General features: G+C 25.8%; 1 protein-coding gene and 2 long non-coding RNA genes across 3 annotated transcripts; 2 read left to right on the plus strand and 1 right to left on the minus strand.

Moving 5' to 3' along the window:
* Nucleotides 1–604: 604 nt before the first annotated feature.
* LOC135929623 (uncharacterized) lies at nucleotides 605–1,786 on the plus strand. The gene is made up of 3 exons (XR_010572621.1): nucleotides 605–811; nucleotides 856–909; nucleotides 1,063–1,786. It is a non-coding gene; the product is annotated as an uncharacterized LOC135929623 (long non-coding RNA).
* Nucleotides 1,787–8,070: 6,284 nt separating this feature from the next.
* Nucleotides 8,071–9,180, plus strand: LOC135929621 (uncharacterized). Its single transcript, XR_010572620.1, has 3 exons — nucleotides 8,071–8,229; nucleotides 8,282–8,335; nucleotides 8,679–9,180. It is a non-coding gene; the product is annotated as an uncharacterized LOC135929621 (long non-coding RNA).
* Nucleotides 9,181–11,403: 2,223 nt separating this feature from the next.
* On the minus strand, nucleotides 11,404–14,574 carry LOC135930352 (cytochrome P450 3A24-like). Its single transcript, XM_065467135.1, has 4 exons — nucleotides 13,550–14,574; nucleotides 12,647–12,958; nucleotides 11,930–12,313; nucleotides 11,404–11,715 (listed from the first exon to the last, which is right to left on the minus strand). The coding sequence occupies exons 1-4, from the start codon at nucleotides 14,572–14,574 to the stop codon at nucleotides 11,484–11,486; spliced, it is 1,953 nt and encodes a 650-aa protein (XP_065323207.1). The 3' UTR covers nucleotides 11,404–11,483.
* Between the last annotated feature and the right edge of the window lie 6,951 nt (nucleotides 14,575–21,525).

Consider the following 21,525-nt stretch of genomic DNA (forward strand, 5'->3'; position numbering starts at 1 on the left):
TAACGGTCATTGATATTTAAACCGGGCCAGCCTCTAGTTGTGTTAAAATAAATTTCAATTAATTATAAAACAATCAATCACATTTCATAATTTAATTATTTAAAACAATTTTATTTATATAATTTTAATACCATATAATATAATAAATATAGGAAGATTATTCCATGATTAATATTCTAATGATAAATTAAATTATATTAGTATTACCTACTATGCTTATGAGTTTGTATAAAAGTTACATATATATACAACTATTCGTAATAGTTCAAAATATGACCAAAAAAAATATTTAGTGTAATAATTTTTTTTGTTATATCTTTCGATCATGTTTAAGTCAGAAATATGTATATGTCATGCATTATATACCAAAAGGCAAAATTTATAGTTTAAATTCCTACCAATAAAAATAAAAATTTGAAGTGGCCAACAATAATTGTATTTATACAATTTATATCTAATTCAAGAGATATATCATTTACTTCCAATTAATTAAAAATTGGCAGAATTATTTATGACAGTTTTAAGTAAATAAAATTTTTGTATTTTTCTAATTTATGTTATTTTTGAAAAAATTAGATCTAAAAATATCTTCATATCTCACATCTCATAATTTTGATAAAATTTTAATATAATAATCGTTATTTTTAGATTATTTTTTAAAAATAGTATATAAAAGAGAAAAATTTTTCCCCATATTAACACATAATTGTTACAAAAATGAATACAAATTTCTATCTTTTAGGATATTTATATACTTTGATTATTATATTGATGTTAAGTCAAATATTTATGGGATGTCCCAACTATATCTGTAATATTATTAAATCATATGTTCTATCATTTTTATTTTGTCAGTTGATCCAAATAGCGACGAACTACGCAGACAGCGCACTTATTTAGAAATATTTGGTAAAAATTTTTTTTATATTATTTACAAATTTTATGTTCATTTTTTAATAATATTTTTCTTAAAAATGTTTTAATATAGTTTTTATATAAAATTTTAATAATTTAAAAAAATGAATATTTATTTTTATAAGTATTAACTTTAATGCTATAAAGGTGAGAGTAGATTCTGCCACGATTATTGCACTTCAAATGAATATTTCTGCTGTAAATGTCCGTAATTCTGTCAGATTTTATATATATACAAAATAAAATTTGGAGAATTTATAAAAGAAAACTTTTATTATATAAATTATTGCAATGATAACTATGTTTTATAAATAGATAAATTATTGATTAATTATTTTTAATAACAAGTTGGTATTATTTTATACTATATTTGGTACCCCTAACAACGACAGGAGCATGAACCATAATACGCACCTTTGTCAGTAGAGGTATACTTTTATTCTATGGGATTAGTTTATTTTAAAATATTCATAATCATCGCCACCCTAATATTTTGTATTCGCTATTGCTATTATAAATTTTATTTTGGTAAGCTTAGAGAAATATCCTTAATAAAGTAAGTATTCATAGGAGCTGGCGTAAAATAATAAATATTTTTTCTATATTATAATCTAATAATATAAATATAAAATTCTATTTTGTTAATTTTTGGTGTTAAGGTACAATTTTAATGTAATAGATTAAATGGATAAACGATTTTTGTAAAAGTAATATATGGATATATTATTTTCTTATTTGTAATCATATAATATATTGTTATATATTATATAAATCACTTCATTTCATTATATATTCCATTTTTTTAAAAGTAAATCATTTTTAATTGTTTTATTGTTTTTCTTCTACAGTTTAATAAACTAGTTCAATTGCATTTTAGTATACCACTTCAAAAATAATATGTTAATTTATTAATTAGAAAAATCAATTTTTACAATCCTTTTCATTTTCTAAACTATATCATCTACGAAAGAATAAGGGGTAACTGTGTATTTATCAATTTGAATGATTACTTTTAATTTGGATATGTTAATTTTAAACTCTTTATCAATTGTTAAAATAGGAGTTAATATGGAAGGTAAATTCAATAAGATCTTAGCATTTGTTGACTTGGGTCGGTAAGAAATCTTATTTAATCCCAATCCGCTCAAAGTTTTTATTCCATGCAGTCTTTATTATACATGACAAGCTCCAAAACTATTTTTATGCCTATCCTTGCTTATAGAAATGTAATAAATATGCAATGTGTGTTAAATAATTTAAGGAATACCTGACTATAAAAAAAAAATATTTATTTATTTAGAGTTGAAACTTATTTATTCCGTTTTAAATTTCCATATTATTGAGAATTATAGTAAATATTGTATTTTGTTTAGTTATATACATGAAATTTATTCTAGAATTGGTATTAATAATTAGGAATATATTAAAAGATTTAAATACGATTTTATCAAATTATATGTTCAGGATTATATTATAACTAAGAGATAGCCCGTCAAAAATGGCGGGGAATGAGAATTATCATCTTATATTTATGCTAGATGTTAGCTGTTATTTGGAAATTATATCCAATTTTATTCTTTTTATCCCCTCCCCCCTTCAGGCCAGGTTTCCATTAAAACTAAGACTATTTACTATTGTTTGTGTAAGAATAAATTTAAAGCTTTTACTTGATAATACCAATATGTTAAATTTAATGATCATTTATACATAATATTTAATATTAAAAAAAATTCCCAGGTAAAGTATAAAGCCGTAATAATTTTGAAAAATTCATCCAAGCCCAATGAAAGATCATAATAATTTTGATAGTTGAGAACTGAAATAAAACATTTAAATAATCATGATGAATTTAAAAATACAATAATAATCAAATTTTTATGTGCAAAATAACTTGATTAAGGCCAATGTCTGACCCATAGTTAATAATAAAAAAATTATCAAACGTCCAAGCTCATAATTTTCCCCAAGCCCAGCCCAATATAATTTATAAAAATATTTTCCAAGCCCAGTCCAACTCATAATAATTTTCAAAATTTTTTCCCAAACCTGGAGATAGGTAAATCTCTAAAAAACTTATCTATTTTTTATTCTATCTTAATCTCACACCTACTTCAGACCAAGGCCAACCCATTTAGACTAAGAGTGAATACTATTTTTAAAAATAATATTTAAGTGTTAAATATAACACCTATGCCCTAATATTAAAAAAATTCCCAAGCCAGGTCCACGCACTTGGGAAAATTTTCTCAAACCTGCCAAAGACCATAATAATTTTGGTGGTTGAGAATTGAAATAAAATATATAAAAAGTCACAATGCATTTAAAAATACAATCAGAATATAAAAGTTGTATGGGCCTTAGTTTTTGATCAGGCCTGGCCATGTCTTCAAAAGAAATTTCAGGCTAATTTCTAGCCCATATTTAAAATTAATAAATTTTTTGAAAAATGTTTAGCAAGCTACGTCCAAGTCAAAATTAATTGTGAAAAATATTTACCAAGCCCAGGAAAATTCAGAACAATTAATTTTTTCCTTGGATCATGAAGAATATAAGAGGTTTATAAGAATTAAATCTGTCTAATATATCTATATATTAATTGGGTAAATTTTTTAAAATTATCATCAAATGAAGGGGAAATATCTGATTTCCTATCATTATATAAAATTCATGAATACACATTAAAGTACCATGCTGAAAATATGTTCATCCTAATTTAAATTTTAAACAAACCACCATCTTTCCAAATGATTTATTATTTAGTTACAAATTATAAAATTAAATTTAATAAATTGATATTAAATTACAATAGAAAAAATAAAAAGATATTAGGAGGTTAACTACAATCATAGTCAAATTATATATAAGTAAAACAAAAATGTTATACATTTCATCAAAAATGTTATACATTTCATCAAAAATGTTATACATTTCATCAAAAATGTTATACATTTCATCAAAAATGTTATACATTTCATCAAAAATGTTATAATAAATTATGAATAACATACATTCTACAATTATAAAGTTATGAGAAAATATACAACACTATATTATAATAGATTGAATTATTTAATGGTAATTGTAGAATTAGTATGTGGACAATTTTAAAAAAATTATTTAATTCTTTATTTTATCCTTCAAAATAATACACTGCTAATAATCTCTGCAATTTCACTTGGAATATCTGTCAATTTTCTCTTAAACCATACTATAAATATATTACAATAACTCAGATCTTAACATTAAAAGGTGCTGGAAAATAAGGATCTACAATATGTCAAACATTATGTATGGTTAAAAGAAAATATTGATGATATTACCAAATATTCTGAGTCAATTTTAAAATTGACAGACAAATGTAAAATATTAAAAGGAAAAAATATAAAATAGTTTATTATTTTAGGAATCTAAAAATTGACATCTTGGAACAGTATTATTTTATATATGTATATAAAATTAATTGCATCATACCTTAATTAAATTTCTATCCCTATTTCTAATGATTCTGTACATTATGTTACTATGTTATTTATTATTGAATAATAGCTAGATCAAGATAATGCCAACAAAGAAAATTAAAACCCTACAGTTATTAATAAAAATATTCCTATTCCTACTCTTAAAAGATATTATATCATTTCTATTATAATTTTATTACATAACTCAAATATAATAATTTATATATATTTTATGGAAAGATTATCTTTAAAATAAAAGTTATTATTAGTTTTCCAACTGTTTATTAAATATTGATACAATTATTTACAACATATATTTATTTATTAAGTATAAAAATAAAATTTAAATATAACTATTATCAAATAATAAGATCATATAAAGATTAATAACTGAAAGGTAATATATAATAATAAATACAATTCATATCTTTTAATAAATAATTAATAATTGAATCATATTAAACATTTTGAATATTTAATTTTTTTAAAACTTAAATGTGTCCAAATGTTGTTATTAATTCGTGAAAATATTAATTTTTTAAAAACATTTTGGACGCAGCTTAAAATAAAATTTTTAGTTAATTATTATTCAATAAATTTTTTGGATTTAAAGAAAAGTTATTTGGAGAATAGAATAATAATTTTTAAAATTATAAAAATAAAATTTGGTATATACTTTCTCTCCAGTTTTGGAATAATAATAAAAATGATTATTTTAGAAAGGAACTATTAAATATACACATGAATTTCATATAAAACCTACATTTATAATAAAAAATTATTTAAATGTTTTAAGACCTTCATAAATACTCTTTTAACTTATCCCTTAACAATCAATCTTAATTGCTATGTATACCTAATAAATTAAGACGCTGGATTTTAGCCAATGGTTACCACCATAGAGTTTTTGTGAGATTCAGGTTGACCTCATATTTGATTTAAATCTATGATAGAAGGTCTTTGTTTAAAAGAGTATTTATGAAGGTCTTAAAAGCATATAATTTTTTATGATAAGTGTAGGTTTTATATGAAATTAATGTGTATATTTAATAGTTCCTTTCTAAAATAATCATTTTTATTATTATTCCAAAACTGGAGATAGGATAGATACCAAATTTTATTTTTATTATTTTAAGAAATAATATTATATTCTCCAAATAACTTTTCTTTAAACCCAAAAAATTTATTGAATAATAATTAACTAAAATTTTATTTTAAGCTGCATCCAAAATGTTTTAAAAAATCCTTAAAATTTTCACAAATTAATAACAACACTTTGGACACATTTAAGTTTTAAAAAACTTAAAATATTTAAAATGTTTATCATAGTACACTTTAAAATCAGTTTTGATAATAAAATTGTTTACCCCAATTCCTAGTGACATACTATGACATTAAAACTATCATTTATTCTACCCAGTTTGAAGTTTAAATTTCTTTGAAGCCAATTTTAAAAGACTTGAAAATATTCCAATATATTAACGTTTCCTGTAGGTTAACTATATAAACTATTAAAAAAACATTATAAAGTGAAGATGGTAAAATGTGTTATAAAATTGAATGATTGTCAAGGTTGTTACATCATTACTATTGGACCGATTACACTATAATCATTTTTATTGGACAAATTTTTTTTAAATGAACACTATTGGCTAAATTTGATTGACGTTTTTTGAGGATTATTATAATAGATGCGAAATAATTTTTAATATTTTGTACCGATATTTTTTGGGAATTTTTTAAGTTTTCACATTATATCATTAATGTTTTTCGTTGGTCTTGGATAAAATATGATAATAATATCGGTAATTCTTATCTATGAAATTAATCATTATTTTAGCCAACACTTTTAGATTAAGCCATAGAGAAATGGGTAACTAAGAAGGAAGCAAGGGTATCTTGAACTAAAAAAAAAGATACATAAATTCCAATTATCAGATACATTAAAAAAATCTCTCGTTACTTTTTTAATTGAGTAAAAATAAATATATTTTTGTCACCAAGGTTCATAGTTTCTTAACCTAGCTTAGTCAATTTTCTTTGTCAGATTTTTTAAAAATGATGAAACAAATCTCTTTAAAACGGGAAGTTCTCGCAGAAACTAATTGTTAGTTACACTGCTCAAATATCCTCTCTAGAATATCGATGTAGACTTTCACCTTAAGACGTGGTCATTTGATACAGAAACCGCGCCAGGCTCAAGATTCGCTAAAATAAATTTTAATTATTTTAAAACGATACCCAATTTTACTATAAAATATAGGGAGGATTAATTCCATAATTAATATTCCATAATTGATAAATTAAACAAGTATTACTACTATGCTTATGAGCTTGTATAAAAGTATCGGGCCTTTCAGTGTCTTCCTTTACCATTATTAATTTCTGGTTGCGGCCCTGCATGGAAGTATTATTATATTCAACTGTTTCGTAGGAGTTTAAAATATGACAAATAAAATGTTTAGTGTAAAAATTAATAATTTTTTTTAATAAGACTTTTTAAATCTAAAATATATATGTTATGCTATATATTTCCAAAGGCAAAATTAATGGTTTTGATTGGTTCCAAAAAAAATACACATTTCATTTTGAAGTGTCCAAAGAGAACAAACAAAAAGTAACCTTAAAATATATTTCAACTATAATTGTGTATTGTTTATACAATTTTATCGAATTCAAGAGATACATCATTTACAGTATTTTTAAAATAAAATGAAGAGCTTTTTCAATTAATTTAAAAATTGGCAAAATTATTTAAGACAGTTTTAAGTAAATAAAATTTTTGTCATTTCTAATTTAGTTATTTTTAAAAAAATAGTGAAATATAGATTAATTATTTTAAAATAAAAAACTATTATTTATTGTTTTTTTATATATTAGATTTTAAAACCTTAACATCATGAAGAGCATGTAGCAAAATAAGCATCTTTGTTAACCGTGGTAGGTACTTTCATTTTATGGAATATTTTTTTTTTATATTCCATAATGTTATTTTAAATTTTATTTTGGTATGCTAGAGAAATATCCATAATTAAGTAGTATTCCAATATTGTGTTTATTAATGTATATCATTTTCGTTTGGCTTATTGTATTTTTTTAAATTTTTAGTAAACTATAATTGAATTGCATTTTGGAAGAAAATAACTAATAAAGAAATATTATAATCACTTTTAAAAAATATATGAATTTATTTTAAATCCTTTTAATTTACCAAATTTTATCGTCTATTATACGAAAGAATGAGCGGTGATTATTGATATGAATGATTTTGTTTTAGAAGGAAGGAAGGAAGGAAGGAAGAGAAGAAAGAAAGGAAGGAAGAAAGAAAGAAAGAAAGAAAGAAAGAAAGAAAGAAAGAAAGAAAGAAAGAAAGAAAGAAAGAAAGAAAGAAAGAAAGAAAGAAAGAAAGAAAGAAAGAAAGAAAGAAAGAAAGAAAGAAAGAAAGAAAGAAAGAAAGAAAGAAAGAAAGAAAGAAAGAAAGAAAGAAAGAAAGAAAGAAAGAAAGAAAGAAAGAAAAGAAAAGAAAAGAAAAGAAAAGAAAAGTTATTTATAGTTTTTAATAAAAATGAAGAGCCTTTCCAATAAATTAAAAATTGTCAAAATTATTTATGACAGTTTTAAGTAAATAAAATTTTGTTTCTTTTTTAATTATTATTTTTTTTTAAAAATATCTCGTAATTTTGATAATAATTGTTAATTAGAGATTATTTTTTGAAATTTGTGTATAAAAAGAGAGATTTTTTCTCCATATATAAAACATAATTGTTATTAAGAATGAACACAATTTTCTACCTGATAGGATTTTTATATGCGCTGACTATCGCAATGATCATGAGTGACTGCCCTACCACTATCTGTAATTTTGTGTGCTAAATCATATATATTCTATTCATATTTATTTTTGTAAGATGATCCAAATAGCAGGGAATTACGCAGACAACTCGAATATTTAGCAACGCATGGTAAAATTATTTTTTTATGCATCGGGCCTAATCAAGTCCGGACCGGCCTGAAATTATAGAATTTTGCCCGACCATTCCCGAAACCCGGCCAGAATTTATTTAAATATAGAAATTAATTTTTTTTTTATAATTATTCAAAATAAACGATATATGTAATATGGCGTCTACTTTCTATATATAAAATCACATATTTTTTATTTTAAACAAAAAATTCAACATACAATCGATAAATTTAGATATATTTTAAAAAAAAATATCTAAGGCCCGGGCCGGGTACAGAATCTGGCCTACTTTTGCAGATTTTCTAATTTATAATATATTTATTAAACTTTAATGCTATAAGATAGGACATTATTCTGCCACGATTATTGCAACTCAGAAGAATATTTCTGCTGTAATTGTTAAATTTGCGAATCCGCCCAAGTGTGCTATATCAAATCTATTTTTAAGTTATATTTACTATTTCGTTATATACAAAAAATACAGAAAAATTTATTGGAAATAATTTGAAATAATTTTAAACTCTTTAATTATATTAATTTTTTTTTTGTAATAGAAAATAGTTGAAAATATAAATTATAGATTAATTATTAATTATTTATTATAAGATGGCTATTATTTTGTCTATATTAGATTTATAAACCTCTAACAACAGGAGGAGCATGAAGCATGATACGCTCCTTTGTTAGTTCGGGGTACTTTCATTATATGGGATTTGTTTATTTAACATAATCATAATCATCTCAACTTCTATAATATTTTTTTTCATTCCTTATTGCTATTTTAAATTATTATTTTGCTATTCTGGAGAAATATCCTTAATAAAGTTAGTATATTACCTAGAAGAGGGTGAATATTATGTGGTATGGAATTAGAAAAATTAAATTATACCTATTTTACAAGCGTTTTTAAATATTTTTATTACGCAAATAATATATTCAGGATTATAATATATGCTATATCATTGTGGAGATTCTGTACTTTTTTTCACATTTTAATTTTACTTTTATTTTTTGTTAACTTTTAATTCATTATCTCATAAATTTTATTAATTTATTATACCTTCAATGTTTCCTTGTTGGTTCTTGGATGAAATATGATAATAAATATACAGTTAGGTTTTATATATAAAATCAAATGATCATTATTTTTAGCAACCCCTTACATGCTTCAGGGTGCCTTCACACTTAATTAAAATTTCTTACTTTAGCAATTTGTTACATTACTATCCCTTCACTTCTAAGATAACTGTTCTCTTTTTTGAAATAATTTCAAGAGTAGATGGATACTGAACCTGCTTCGTCACTCGTCTCTCTAACCCTCTGAACAAGAAAGGCTAATCCAAATTGGATTTAAAAAAATAATTTATACCTATATAAAGATATAAAACACTGAATTGAACATGCTTATAAGCATATACTTGAAATTATTTTTGAAACATTATGAACTTCCTATATTATGGCCCTCATTTTTATAAATAAAACATACGGCGATGTTCAAAAATAATAATAAAACTATAAATGAAATTGTTTATATCTTCAATCGATAACATTTATTTTCATAGATGGTGTTAAAGATTATATTTAGGGGGGGGGCTTAACAAAATCTAATTTTCAAATTGGCTTTAGCAAATATATTTTTTTTTACTGACCTGATTCTAGCCTACATTTCTGATCTCAATGGTTAATAAATTCTACCAAACAATGCTCTAACACTTTTTATTTAAAAAAGCGTATTTATATATTTGTCAGACTCTGTGCAGGAGAATCAATCTGATATGCCCTCTTATCTATTTAAATTTTTCTAGATATTAATTTTTTTTTTATTACAATAATAACCGTGACGACATTTCTTCTATAAAAAATATTCTTTCTTAAATTTTGAACTTGGAAGTTTTTTTTAAAAAAAAATATCTGTCTTTAAATGGAAAATAAAAACATTGAAAGAAAAAAAGAGAATAAAATATGGAAAATATTTACAACTAACCCAAAATAGGGTTTCCTAGTGGGAAAACTTGTTAGCCTATCCTATACTAAAAAGCAATTAAGTATCAAAATTGTTGCATGTTCGCTATTATTTCTTAATATAATTTCTTAATATATTTAATCGATATTACTTTTTAAACGTAATAATAGATTATTGTATTTTTATATACGAAGCCTTTAGCCACAATTTATTTACCATAAATTGATTTACGATAGGTATATATTCGATGTGATCTTTATATAATATATTATTCTGGATTAATACTTGAAAATAAAGTTATTCTAAATTGAAATATTCACCTTCTTTTAACAAAAATTAAGTCAAATACAGAACAAAGGTCTTATTGTAATTATGATAAAATTTGACTTTTATTTAACAAAATTTTTTATAGTTTTTTTTTCTAATGCAAAAACTTGACTATTACTTAAACAACCCTGACGGAGTTTATTACTAAGACTTCATCATTTGCCCAATTTTAGTTGTTTTTACGAATAAAAATTTAAACTAATTAGATTGAAAGTTGTGACTATGGATCTCCGAGAAACGCCATTGTGAGGATAGTTGAAATTTTTTATTTTTAAAATTAATGAAAATTCCCTTATCAGATATTCTACAATTTTTGGAGATTTCGAGGTTATAGATGTTCAAATCTAGGAATGAATCCAGCTCGTTAGATTTCAGTGGCGATTTAATTCATAAAACTAATATTTTAATAGTTACATATCCCAAATTGATTATAAATAAGGGTGAAATTTTATTTAGTTTATGTAAAATACTTGATAATTGATACAAATAATTTTATGTAAGAAAGAAAGAAAAAAAAGAAGAAAGAAGAAGAAAGAAAGAAGAAAGAAAGAAAGAAAGAAAGAAAGAAAGAAAGAAAGAAAGAAAGAAAGAAAGAAAGAAAGAAAGAAAGAAAGAAAGAAAGAAAGAAAGAAAGAAAGAAAGAAAGAAAGAAAGAAAGAAAGAAAGAAAGAAAGAAAGAAAGAAAGAAAGAAAGAAAGAAAGAAAGAAAGAAAGAAAGAAAGAAAGAAAGAAAGAAAGAAAGAAAGAAAGAAAGAAAGAGAAAGAAGAAGAAAGAAAGATAGATAGATAGATAAATAGAAAATAATCATTATGTAATATTCTATGTACATAATAAAAGAACATTCAATTTTAAATATTAAACTCTGGGATGAGCCACTAACCATATTCCGCATTCTGGATAATGGAACTCGCTCTTTTGGAAAGCGGTTTCGTAGGGCGTGTAACTGTCCAAGGTCTTGGGGCACTTTCTAAATTCAACTTTCTGCAAAACGACAGCTAGAAATGTCTTCATAGTTAACATAGCGTATTTTTCTGCTGCACAGTTGCGAGGCCCTAATCCGAACGGCAGATAGGCATATTTGTTATAGCTGATATAAATTTACAAAAAAAAACATAAATGATAAGAATTTTTTTGCTTCTCTAGACTTATCCATGAATAAAAGGTTTTGATTGTGTAGATTGATGAAGTGTAGGGTTAATTATATTTAAAAAAATATATATATAAATCTAGTTATATTTTGAAAAAAATCTTAAATCTCAAGGGATCCTTTGCTAATTATTAGATTAAATTAATTTTTTTACCTATTTTCGATGCTAAATCTTTCCGGATCAAAGATATCAGGATCAGGCCAATATTCTGGATCATGATGTATGTCGTAAATTGGTACATTGATCAGCGTTCCTTTAAGAATCTTTATTCTACTATCTTTAAGCGGTAGGGTATAATCCTCATTAGCCACCCTATTTATGATAGCCACGGGTGGATCGTGTCTAAGGACTTCTTTCACAAACATATCTGTATATTTTAAACGTTTTAGGAAGTGGTAATTCACTTTGGAATACTCGGAATTCGGAAATTCTTCTTTATCATATCTGCTGTTCCTATTAGGAGAATCATGTTCACTCATTAGTATTTCACTATCATCGTCATTGCTCACGCTAGATACCATATTAGTTTCATCTTCCCTAAATGGAATGAAATACAGTTTTCAATGCTAAATTTATGATATTGTTCTAATCCAAACAGAACTTATCAAATTCTTTATAAGTTAGTCTTGGATAATTATAAGCCTCCCTAATAAAACTAATAAAATATAACTTTATTACGAGAGCATGTTTCTGATAGTTTTAATGAAAATAGCTTATTGTGTTAAATAAAAATCTCTGTCAGAGAAAACATTTCAGCAATTGTTTTAAATGTAAGCTTAACCTTCCTATACAAGATAACCGGGTTGATACCGAGTGAAGATAGAAATCCTAAGAGGTTTTCGCTTAACATTTTTAAATATATTATTTAACTTATGAAGAGATGCGCTTCCTAATTCCGCTACGATTTCTTGGTATATAAGATCTTGCATGCCGGGATTCTGGGCTAGGTGATAGACGACCCAGGACAGAGCCGTTGACAATGTTTCGTAAGTGGCTAATGTAATGAATATCGAATTCGCCTCCACGTTCTCCATGTCATAATCGATCATATTTTTATTGTCACTTTTTGTCAAATAATTGACGAAAGGACAACCTTTGATACGATCGACTAACGAGTTATCGCGACGTTCATTTTGAAAATTCCTTTTAGCCGCGTTTAGCATAATCTGATACAGGTCTTTCCTAATGTATAAATTTTTTTCATGTTAATTATTGAATTTAAGTGTGTGTGTTGGGGATGTGATTATTTCTAAACGACTCAGTTTAATTAATGGGTGTTCAAAATCATTATACAAAACACTACAAAAACTGATATCATTTATTTAATTTTCGTAATATTGAACCATTTTTTTACGACAAAATATTTGTTCACATAATAAGGACAATTAGCTGAGAGACATGGTGAATTTACTAAAAAAAAAATAGGATAGTGTTATCTTTCAATTTAAGTAGCGAAAAAGGGTGACCGGGATTTTTTAAACATTATATCTCTCAAAAAGGACATCATGCAACAATGATATGATGTAATTTTCAATACTAATCGTAACCTTAACCCTAACCTAACCCTAACCCTAACCCTGACCTTAACCCTAACCCTAACCCTAACCCTAACCTTAACCCTAACCCTAACTCTAACCCTGACCTTAACCCTAACCCTAACCTAACCTTAACCCTAACCCTAACCCTAACCCTAACCCTAACCCTAACCCTAACCCTAACCTTAACCCTAACCCTAACCCTAAAAATAATTCTTAAAATACATTCTTATTTTACCGATTGAAGAAAGCGTCTTGTCTTAGGCCAGCGAACTTCCTAATGACATCTCTAATGTAGATGAGAGATGGCTCACCCACAAAAGAAATCCTCAACAGGCAGGAGATGAGATATACAATCGGCTTAAGCCAGCTTAGAATGATAAATCTGTGCATTTGGTACGTAAATATTTCCCTAGTGCTTTCCATGAATTTTGCGTGGTCACGTGTTCCAAACTTTAATTTGAAACCGAAAGAGTTCCTGGTCATGATGTCGATAGCGTAAATTCCGAACAACGGTTTTGTTTCGAAGGGGGTCTTCCCGTCAATCTTAAATGGGTAACGCGTATTTTGTTGTTTCGATTGACAGCTGCTATCTATTATTTTTTCGGCCGAAATTTTCGGATCATGATTTCTTTGTTTTGTATAAGATTCGTCATCGCTCATTTTATAACTTTTCTTTGGCAGCCCTTCCGAAAGATTAAGACTATCTTCAGTCATCGATCCAGCCTTTTCCACTAAGTCTAAGGTGCAACGCACATTGTCAACCAGCATTTGCTTTATCATGGAAGTGGTAAATGTTCCCACCAGATTTTGACGATTTATTTTCCACTCCCGGTAAGGCTGAGCTATCACCGCTTTGGTCAAACATTTTTGATGCAAAATTAGGAGTCGTCGATTGGGGAAGGTGTGAAAGTCTCTGACAAACACCAATTTTAGTATCAGAGGATCGGAAACAACAACGGTGCAATTTAAACCCTCGCATACGGCGTATATTTTATAGACTTCCTTCGATGATACATTCTCACTATTTTTAGGTGGGTACAGCTGATTGCGCCAATTGCAGTAACATATTTGAAAGCCGTGTTTCATTAAAGACAACTGATGTCCAAAAACGGGATAAATCGGTCGGGGGTATAAAAGCCCGCTCTTTCTTACAAGGTAATAAGGGTTGAATAGGAGATATATAATACACAGTGTTAGGACGATTAGCATCAACACGAAAGCTGGAGTGGCATATGAGTCAACGAAAAGAATGGTATCCATTTATAATGGAGGTATAACATACGTTTGAATATCGACAAATATTGTTATAGTCTATTCCCTGATTTTAAAAATGAATAAGAATATTATGTACTTGAAAAAAAAAATTGGTAAAGCCCTCAATAGACCGGGGTTATATTGTCCATAAAAAAAAATTAAGTGATATAAAAAAAACTATGACATCTAAAAGTTTTTCTTAATATAAAATTGTTTTTTTTAAAAAAAAAACGCTAGGGTATCTGCACCTTTTCGCGGTACATATCGTCGCGTTTTTTTTTAAAAAAGATTTTTAAAAAGATTATTAAAATTTTTTTATATATAAAAATGTTAATCTTGACGTAAATAAATGAAAATATATTTATTGTCAAATATCTCTTATTTTATATATATATATATGTATCACCCAGAATATAGCTTGTTGTCACATGAAAGTCAATTATCATTATATTGTCATTCGTGGACCCTAACATAAAATGTTTATTGTTTCATTGTTCTTTATAAATTGAGTTAATTTTTTTTAAAAATGTATTTTCAAAATAATCCTCGCTAAAAAATATGGTTACACGGATGCCGTCTCAAACCTGCTCCAGGAGTCTTCACATTTAATATTAAAACTTAATTTCAAAATTACGATAAATATTGTCAATTATTGAGATAATTTCGAATGAGATGAAAATGACAAAAATTTAGATCAAATTCCAGCTAAAAATAATTTTAATCCATATGCTTCTATAAAATTTCAATATTTTTTTATTACCAAAAGTTCGGACTACTGAGAATGTTGTCGGCGGATCTGATTTTATCAGTTTCCCCCAAAAAAAGCAAAGGAGAATCCATATTAAATGGTGACTAATATATTATAATACAAATAGCTTCCGCGTCAAAATTAAACTCACAAACAGATTGGGAGGATGAGGATTCATTACTGATGGAAGGGCCATACCTAATGACCTAAGCAAAATTATTTAAAGCTCAATATAACCAGTTTTGATATGTATATTTACAAATAATTTAAATTTTTAAATTACTCTTTTTTAAAATTGATTATTTATTAATTTCATTTTTATTTGAAGATCTCACTTGAGGGAGGGGATATAACTTCAAGCCGGGTATGGCATCCTACTTTGGCGGAAATAGCAAAAAAAAGATTTGTCAAAGCTAATAAGACTAGCAAGATAAATGCTTCTTCTGAAGCGAGGCTCTAGCATTACTGGAAGATCTTCAGAGAAAAGAAAAACGTGTTCGAATCCTAGAAAATGTCGATTCATTTATTATTTTATGCATTATAATTACATATAAATAATATCAATTTTTATTTATTTTCAAAAATATTTTTATTTTGATCAAAATTAAATTATCCATAATTTAAATCGAATATTTTATTTATGCTTAATAATAATAAGTATATTTTCCTAAATTATAAAACTTATTTTTGTAGAGGGGTAATGGTGAAACTGAAATTATTATTAATTTTAAAAATTTTTAAAGAATGTCCATATTTAAATTTTATGATTGGCGGGCTTGGGTTAAAAAAATTTTTAAAACTTTGGGTGGGTAGAGTTATGGCGCGAAAAACCGGCCCAATGGCAGACCTCTATTTCAAATATCAAAGTTTATATCAGTTTTTAACAGAATATTTGAGAGGAATTAACAGCTTCTGGAATAACACACTTACAATTATGATGAGGTATATTTTTGTAAAGAAATATATATATGTATGATATTATATATTTTTTTTTACCTCACTTTTGTTTAGGACAATCCTTGAATTTTAGAATTAAAAGGTAACAATTAATTATTAATCGATACTTTTTTAAAAATTAATAATTAATAATATGACATTAATCATATTTTTTGGACTTAATTTTATTTATATATATACTTATATGTCCTTAAAAATTTACTAAGTTATTTATTAAAACTAATTGCCAAAAAAAATATCATGAGGGATGAATTTTAATTTCTTCTTTATAAAATATATATTTAATAAAAAAAACAGCTGACAGGTGATTTTTTAAAAAATTAATTAATTAAAAGTGAATTCATTTGCATTTTGAATGTTACTTAGAGAATTAGTATATTAAATTATATATTTTTCTTTTAAAAACATCCGGAAAAATCTTGAATAATAATGTTAAACGTTTCATAAAGGGGGACTTTTATTAAGCAAATTTTATTCTAACTTAGTATTGCTAAAACGGCGTCCATCTGCTTATTTTTAAATCAAGATTTTTTAGGCAGAAAATCAAAAAATTACTCAAATTGTCTAGATTTTAGTAATCTAAAATTGTCTAGATTTTAGTAATGGATGTCCAAACCTTTCTGCCCATCTTGTAAACACAATCTCCAGGCCTTGCATAATAATTTTTTTTTGGCTATGATATTGGCTTAGAGCCGTTTAACATTTATTATTCTTAATGATGTACAAAAAAAGCTATACATTACAGATGTTTCTATCGCGACAAAATAAATTTTTAATGATATATCTGAATCACAAGTTAAACATTGAGATTTGGGGATGTTTTTAGAAATAAATTTTATAAGCTAGTTTGCCAGAATACATACATTGTAATCAATGCTAAATTATGCTTTGTTAAATTTTTTTTATACCTATTAATGACCTTCACAGAGGATGATAATGATTTAAAGTTGAAAATAAAATAGTTACAAATAAATTATTTTTTTGAAGCAAGTTTAGAAGATTTGATTTTGCAAGAAATATGTTCTAACTCCTGCTAGACAGTGAAAGCTTGGGCCATTTTTCTTTAAAAAAAATCCGATAATTCGATATAATTAAACTAAAACTCTAAATAAAACCATTTTATAGTAATTAGCAGAGTTGTTAAAAGATACTTTTTAAATGGATCTAGATACAGATACATCTTCTAAAATAATATCTAGATACCAATATCTTAATCAAAAATCTATCTAGATACAGATACCACATTTTTATATCTAGATACTTGTATCTAGATCCTTTAACAACTCTGGTAATTAGTGATAAAAAATTTATTATCCCCCCCCCCTTTCATTCGATGGTAAATTCTTGCGTAGACGCCTGCTTCATTTACATCTACTTTAAGGTTTTATAATATTTGAATGCTGGAAAAAAAACTAGCAGTTTCAATTTGTAATAAGGTCTCCTCCATTTTTAATAAATCCTCTCCACTGACTGGCGTATCCAGGATTTTTCTAAGAAGTTGGGGGGGGGGAGGTGGGGAAAGAGAGCACTGTTAGGTAAAAAAAAAATTTTTTTACCTGTAAATTTTATTGGAGATCTTTAAGTCCATTCATTGCAAGCATTTGGCTGTATTAGATCTTTATAATTTTCCCCTCCTTCCCTCTCCCCTCTAGGCTTTTGGGCACTCGCCTGTTGTGTCTCTAATGTTTTTTTTTTACTCTAGACTCAGAGACAACGAGAATAATATTAAGAATTCAAATTGCATCCTTAATAATCACCATTAAGTCACTTATGTAACCAATAGTTAGTGCTAAATATTTATAGGGGAATGTCACTCCACTGGCCCATTACATCATGAGCACTTTGCGCATCATTACGAGAGCTTGTTTAGTATTTTTTTTTTGATGAGGTATTGCGAAGTTGGAAAAAGATATGTTTATTTTTTTTTTACCCCTTCAAAATAAATACAATATAAATATTCACCATTCACTCACAAATGCTAACTGTCAGTTTATATTTGTTTAAATTTCCCATCTTCGCTGCCTCAACCATCAATGGGGCCAAATGTGGCCCGGCCCCCTTTCTCCCCCTCCCACCATCTTTTTTTTCTAACCTCTTCTCTTACCTTCCGGTTGAAGTAGTGGCTCTGATTTTTATTGGAATAATTGAATTATAAACTTTTTGAAGATCATAACTAACATTAAATAATTCTCATTTGTCTCCGCAACCTTTATATTGAAAATCTAGCATATTGTAAAACTATTTGGGATGACTTCAGTATTAGATTATCCCCTTACAATATTCGATATTTTAGATACAATACCGAAATTCGGATCAAAAAAATGCAATTTGAGGACTAAGTTAAAGAATGTTATTCATTTCGTATATCGATCCGTAGATAACAGCTGTTAGATTTTTGGAAAACATGATCTCGCGCAGTATTCCCACAGTTATGCCACACAATCCTTCTCGAATCTTAAAAAATAATTAAAATTTTTAATTTATATAAAATTAAAATTTATATTATTTGAGTAATCTTATTATGAATTACAAATTCAAAAAAATATTTCTGTTTCAAAAGAGTAGGGTAATGTCAGCTGTTTCACGGCAGCGGGGGAATTGTTACGTCATCGCCAGCCTTACGCTGCCCCGATAAGACTTTTAGCGCATGGATTCAATTATATAAAAACAAATATATCTTTAAAAATATTGAACGTTAGGTTTTTACTTATCAAGACCTTAAAGGTTCATAAATAAGCTGAATCAGACCAAAATTAAATATCCTTAACTGAAGATACCTTTGACCTTAATATTTCTCTAACTTGTCTATCATTTTTGAGTTTTATTGAAATGAATATATTATTCAATGACATATAATAATACCTAGACTGACTGTGCATTCATTAAAAAAAGTGTACATCGAAGAAAAACAGCTGGGGTCGCCATTTTGATTTTACCCTCTAATTATTAATTATTAAAGAATTGTCTGATAATCGATATAATAAGGAAGCAAGTTATCGATTTAATATTAGTTCTAACACGAGAATAATTACTCTATGGGTTACCAAGATGGCGGATACAGCTGATTTGCAGACGCTTTCAAATGCGTTATTATGAATGCATCGTCAAGTCTAGAATTTATTTATTTATTTTTTATATAAAAATTCTGAAAATTCTGAAATTTTTTTTTATTAGACTGTTGTGTCCTAAATCTAAAAAAAAATATATAAATAAATAAATTTTTAAATATTTTGAAGTAATAAAAATAATAAACATATAATAAGCTATTTTTAATGTAAAAATAAAATGGTGTACTAAAATCATTTTTTAGTCGTTTAGAAATTAATGGGTTAATTCTTATTTGAAGTAAAGTATATATCGTTTTTTTTGTTTTTTTTCGTTTTCGTTTTTTCTGACAATGTGTTATATTTTAGAACTTTAAAATCAATTTTTGTACGCGCTTTTTAAAAATTTAAAAATTTAAAAATTTAAAAATTTAAAAATTTAAAAATTTAAAAATTTAAAAATTTAAAATCTGATTTTACCGGAAATAAAACTTTTCGAGTCATTTTATAAATTTATATAAAAAATATATGGAAAAATTTAATAAAAAATAAATTCACAAAAAAAATAGCAATATGATTCTTAAAATTTTACTTCAAATTATTTTGTTAAGAATTTTTTGTTTCTTTCTCTTGTGTAAAATTATTTAAAAAAAATAACATATTAATTTACCAAAATATGATAAATAAATTTTAAAATATATTTGGAAGTCGAGAAAACGAATGTATCCAAAATATTTTTATCGAAAAGCTCTCCAAAGTCCCATTTTGCCAATCAATGATTGATTACGATAAACGAAATCCAAATATGTTAATATATTATGTTTATATTTGTTAACAGAATTTTGCTTTATTAAACTTTTAAAAAAACAATTTTTTTTGTCAGTTTTGTAAATAGCAGAGTTGTTAAAGGATCTAGATATAAAAATATGGTATCTGTATCTGTATCTAATATAGATTTTTGATTAAAATATCTGTATCTAGATATTATTTTAGACGATGTATCTGTATCTAGATCTATTTAAAAAGTATCTTTAAACAACTCTGGTAAATAGTTAGTTGATTTGTTTATTATATAAATTAATTTTTTTTCAAACTGGCAAACATAAATTCATTTTGAAATAGATTTATAACGATTTTTTTTATTACTTCCTAGACCGGATTCATTCACTTTAAATCGATGTGAATCAGCTGTTTACGCCATTTATATTTTTTTTAGCCTTCAAATAAAAAATTCGAAGATTTTATTCATCTTATATCTTTTACGGTTAAAACAAAAGAGATTCATCAGCTGATTTACATGCAAACCATGCTTCAAAATGCATTTTAATAAATGAATCGTCATCTTCTTCCTAGGTAAGTGTCATATGTCATCTAATTTCCAGTATGTCTTTGTTTTGAAATGTCAATATTATTTTTTTCGATTTCTCGCAAACAAAAGTCAGTTTCACCATTATCCACATGAATTAGATACCGCAAAAAAAGATAAAACTTTAAAAAAAATCAGCTGATTTATATTCCCCATATGATATCAACGTAATAAAACCCCGGGATTAAATAAAAAAACCAAATTGTTAGCCTAATATTTGGCAAATTCATTAGTTTTATATAAATTTAATTCTATCCAGACAGCAGTCAATTATTATTTTAAATCAATTATTCTAAAAATAAAATTTTGACTTAGGCCACTCACACCAATAATTTATTTTTCGTAATCGATTTCTAATCTATTTTTTTTATAAAAAAAAATAATAACTAAAATTTTTAACCGACATCTTTTTTTTCTTCTTGATTTGTTTAATCAATTTTTTGGTTAGATTGATTTTGAATCGTGTTTGGAAGATAAGATGTTAATAATTAATTTATGGTAGAAAAGACCGGAAGGAAATGGCTAAAATTTAGTAATCTAAGACAACTTTAGAAACAAAATGGATGTGTCAGAAATAGTCATAATCATTTATGAATGGTGATGAATCCATATGAGGGGGGGGGGGTATTTTATTGAAGTTATTATCATGAAGAGAAGAGAAGAGATGGAGAAGAGAAAGAAGAAAGAAAGAAAGAAAGAAAGAAAGAAAGAAAGAAAGAAAGAAAGAAAGAAAGAAAGAAAGAAAGAAAGAAAGAAAGAAAGAAAGAAAGAAAGAAAGAAAGAAAGAAAGAAAGAAAGAAAGAAAGAAAAGAAAGAAAGAAAGAAAGAAAGAAAGAAAGAAA

The sequence above is a fragment of the Gordionus sp. m RMFG-2023 genome, chromosome 5 (assembly GCF_954871325.1).
Source record: "Gordionus sp. m RMFG-2023 chromosome 5, tfGorSpeb1-WG-v2, whole genome shotgun sequence".
NCBI lineage: Eukaryota > Metazoa > Nematomorpha > Gordioida > Chordodea > Parachordodidae > Gordionus > Gordionus sp. m RMFG-2023.

Excerpts from the sequence above, each read along its gene's own strand:
- LOC135930352 (XM_065467135.1), bottom strand. The coding sequence starts at position 14,574 with ATGGATACCATTCTTTTCGTTGACTCATATGCCACTCCAGCTTTCGTG. Across the intron at positions 12,314-12,646 it reads GGAAGCGCATCTCTTCATAA|GGAAGATGAAACTAATATGG; the intron begins GTTAAATAATAT and ends CATTCCATTTAG. Across the intron at positions 11,716-11,929 it reads AGATTTAGCATCGAAAATAG|CTATAACAAATATGCCTATC; the intron begins GTAAAAAAATTA and ends AATTTATATCAG.